General features: G+C 35.6%; 1 protein-coding gene across 2 annotated transcripts in view; it reads right to left on the bottom strand.

The window, feature by feature from the left end:
- Positions 1–1,173, bottom strand: part of LOC112518731 (dentin sialophosphoprotein-like) — a 9,140-nt gene extending 7,967 nt beyond the window's left edge. For both annotated transcript variants that reach the window (XM_025126530.1, XM_025126531.1), the window contains exon 1: positions 683–1,173. In XM_025126530.1, coding sequence (XP_024982298.1) covers positions 683–811 — 129 coding nt within the window. In that variant the 5' untranslated portion in view covers positions 812–1,173. The remainder of the gene's footprint in view (positions 1–682) is intronic.
- Between the last annotated feature and the right edge of the window lie 3,226 nt (positions 1,174–4,399).

Here is a 4,399-nt window from a genome sequence, read left to right as displayed (position 1 = left end):
TCTTTAACAAATTTGCAAGTAACTCCTTTTTAAAGTAGAAATCTTCCAAGAAACAAAGACCATTAAACTTCGAACCAGAAAATGAAAATATAGAACCAAATATAGAAAATTCAGGCCATCACCTTGTATAAAAAGGAACTCTACCTATAGCAAGCAGAGATTGCCAAAAGATGACCAAATACCAACAATCTAAATCGCTTGGGTATTGCATGCAAGATGTCATTTTAAGCAAATCAAGTTTGTTACAAGTTTTGTCTTCATACCAAGGTTTTATCTATGTTTCATGTACAGCATGCTTCCTCGGTTTTTATGTTGTATGTTGAATTTATTAGTTGCATACAAGAAGACCGAGATCATGTGAATTTGGCAGTGCTACAAAGAGAACTTTTTAGAGAATATATACATTTTGGTCAATTGCACAACTATTCTTCGTAAGTATCATCATTACGCCAATCCCAGTTACCAATTACATGAGCTCTTGTTGCAAGGTCACCTGACTTAAGCAACCCCACCCAGTTGATGAATTGACTCTTTAACATTTGGATCAGCCATATCCGATCGTCGATCAAACAGTTAGCAAGTAGTTAGCTTACGTAATTGTCCTTAAGGTGTGCCCAGAACAATTAATCAAGTAATTAAAGTTAATATGCAAGAACAACAAAAGCATCAACAGATCACGAACCTGATTTGCATTAGAGCTGCCATTTGGATCCGGGGTCGTCACTAATTTACGAGAATTCAAGGCATTAGACCGACCCGAACCAATCATAAACAAGAACAATAATACTACCACAAATCCATGTTTGTCCATTCCACCGCAAAAAGAAAAATCTCCGATCCACGAATGACGAAACTCCAATATAAACAAAATCCTAACTTAACCTGTTGATATACAGTTATCAAGCGTAACATATACGCCGCTTAATCTATTCAATTGATGAAACCGTCTCATCCTCTTCATAAGAAAACCCTAAGCCCTCATCAACATCATCTCAATCAAGTGCAACTTCTCGACGAGAACCGAAATATGGTTAAAAGGTTGATGTTTAGCTTACGAAGTATGTAAGCAGCGATGCAGAGAAACCAGATGAAGTGGAAGAAATCAGAAATCTGTGAAGATTGGAATCGAAATTTGTTGAGATTTCAATTCGTAGAGAGGAATTGGTACCAGGAGATGTGTTCTTGACGGAATGACGGTCTGTAAGAAATCAGTCGAACTCGAAGCCGGGTTATCTGATCATTGGGCCGGACTTCCGACCTCGATTTAATTTTCGGGTCATGGACTAGTTTGGTTTTTTAGAGATGACCAAAACCGCTCTGGGCCAGGCCCAAATTGATCCAGGTCCAAGAATTTCATACGTAAACCGGTCTCATCGGTTCGATCATGGTCCCAACTAAGAGATGGCCAAATCGGCCCGGCCCGTGACCATCAGAGGACCGGGATCGGGATTGACAAGGGACCGGCCCGGGACTGACAAGGGACCGGCCCCGGCCCGGGACCGGTAAGGACCGGTTATGGGACCGAAAACCGGGACCGGTTGAGGTTTTGGTAGTTTCGTGGGACCAGGACCGACCGGGACCGCTTATGGAACCGACTATGGCCCGGCCCAAAAATTCAAATAATTTTATAAATAAATGTATTTTTAAATAATTTTATAATATATTTTTATAAGAAAACATAATTTTAATTATATTAAAACGTATTTTTAAAGTGTATTTGAGTGACCCAATTGTAAATTTTATAATGTATTAAAAATATATATCATTAAAAAAATCAAAAAAAAATCTTATTTTTTAATGCAAGGACCGGTTGGGACCGGGACCGGGACCGGCGGCCCATATCCGGTTATGAAGTACCTTGACCGGTCTTATCATTTTCGACCAGGACTGAGACCAGGACCAGGACCGGGACCGGTTACGCCGGGACCGGTTATGAGAAATGTTAGGACTGATTGGGACCGGCCCGGCCCGAGACCGGTTTTTGGCCATCTCTAGTCCCAAGGGCGGACCAATGTAGGTTCTAGCAGGATCCCGTGTATCCGCTCAATCAATTTTCACAAATAGTTTTTTGGATATGAAAGATGCACATGTTAGACTTTGAGGGGTGCTCTTGAATAGTAGGGAATACAAGGAACATCAACAAAAAGAAAACCGAAAAAGTCCTTTGAAATCAACAAAAAAAGACCCTCGAAATCAACCAAAAAAACTTTATAAATATCCCTCAAAAATGATGGAATTTTACTAAAAACACATCAGACGACTTTGTAGGTTTTTGATCCACCTTAATGGTGAATCCGCTCGGCAAAAATCCTAGGTCCGCACTCCGCTGTTGCCTGGTCCCACCCCAAATCAGCCTGCCCGTTCTCCATGCTCGAAGCCCGGTCTCTAGAACTAGTCTCAGGCCAGGGTTTTCCGAGTTCCAGCCAGATTTTTTTCATAAATTGATTTGGAACGAATTATACAAGTATAAATAACTTTAAAATCCATAGTTGGGTCATTCAAATACCATTTAAAAGACATTTTATTGTAGCTTCATTTCAATATGTTTTTGCACTCGTTTTACATTTTTAAATATTATTATGTGTAATCCGTAAGTAATAAAAATTGGTCTTCAATCTTCGAATCTTTAAACTTGTTTTCATACTTTCAAAATCTTCAAACTTCCAGCAATGTAATCTTCAAACTTGTTTTTGTCTCATTTTTTATCGTCATTCAACAATGTCATCTTCAATATTTCAAGGTTCGTCTTCAGTCATCAAGGTCGAGGTCTTCATCAGCCATCTAACGTTGAGTAAGTGCTATTGGTAGTTTGTGGCATTGTTAGATTTTGGGCGTAATCGATTTCGTTCAAGTTTTCTTCAACATCTTCAAGCTTCACCCCTAATGATGTTGTGTCTTGAGTTCTTTCCACGTTATCCAATAATTCTCCAAGCACACGCAACAATCCATGGACTCTAGGCTTTGTTTTGTTCTCCGCAACAAGTTGATCCTACGACTAAGAGAACAAGCAGACTCCAAAGCTACAGTACTAGCTTGAATTGCTAGTATATTCCAAGTCATGACGGCCAAAACCAAAAATTGTGGTTGCTTTGTTTCCACCATTCCAAAAGATCAACACTATCAGAATCATTAACATTCGAATAGGCAATAAAATCAGTACGCTTATACATATTTAGTTTACCTAAATCAGTATCAAATTTAGATTTTTCTGAAAAACGCATAACATTTTAAACCTTGTTAAATAAGTTGGTCATTAAATATTGTTTACTAAGGCGTCGAGAACTAAAAATAGCTACTGATTTACCCTTATTTAGAAAGTTCTGTTGTTCAATTCTTGTACCATTAAAAATTTTATAACGATCAAGAAATTTTGGAAAATTATGATTAAACACGTGTATTTGTTCTTTTGCATAATCATCATCTTCTTCACTTAAACGAAAAAGATATTATATATATTTGAAATTAAAACTTCGACTCTGGTAACATGTAAATACGAGTTTAACGTCGTAACATATGTAAAAAAAGGTCACCGCTATGCCATCTTACTTGCCATAATAAACGTTTTTTACTTGCCATATTAAACATTTGATTTAGAGTAAATAGCTCATTGGGATAATAAACGTCGGATAAAAGAATTGTTGCATTTTTAAAATTGCCTAAAATATCGTATAATCCATCAAGTACTCCATAATCTAATTCTCCGATATCTACTATAAAATATAGGTATTTATTGTTTTTGTTTTAATAAATTTTCAATCATAAAATAAGGCAAGTTTCGTTTGAATAAGAACATACATTAAAATGTACCTCGTGACAATATTTCATGTACAAAGCGTGAAGCTTTTTTTTTCTTTTGTGAAAATTTGCAAACGGTTGAACTAATTGTAAACCATCTTGGACAACTAAATCGATTATGTGTGTACAACAACATGTACGAAATAACTGACCATTTAAAATAGGTTGTATTGCCAACATTGATTGCAATACAAACATGGTATTATTAGTTTATTACTAGTATTAGCAAATGAAATACCCAAAGTATTTGTTGAGGTTAAATTATAAAATGCAACACTCTTTTAGTAATTTATATATATCTATACTATCTTATAAAACATTTGGCTAAAACTCTTAAAAACTCTTAAAACTCTTAAAAACTCTTAAAACTCTTAAAAACTCTTAAACTCGTTCATCCCTATCCGATTTCATCCCTATCCGATTTCATCCCATATATAAATTCGTGTAACTAACTGCAGATAAACACAATTAAATACAAGATAAACATCTCATTTTAAATATAAAAAATCTAAAATATAATTAGTATAATCATTAAATTCTAACAGAATACTTAATTACTATCTTTATAAAATTTATAATATTAAACCAAAAATAAATTGTTTTA

The sequence above is a fragment of the Cynara cardunculus genome (assembly GCF_001531365.2).
Source record: "Cynara cardunculus var. scolymus isolate 2C chromosome LG 9, CcrdV1, whole genome shotgun sequence".
Classification (NCBI taxonomy): Eukaryota; Viridiplantae; Streptophyta; class Magnoliopsida; order Asterales; family Asteraceae; genus Cynara; species Cynara cardunculus.
The sequence above is the reverse complement of the archived record's forward strand: the minus strand, read 5'-3'. Positions and strand labels throughout refer to the sequence as shown.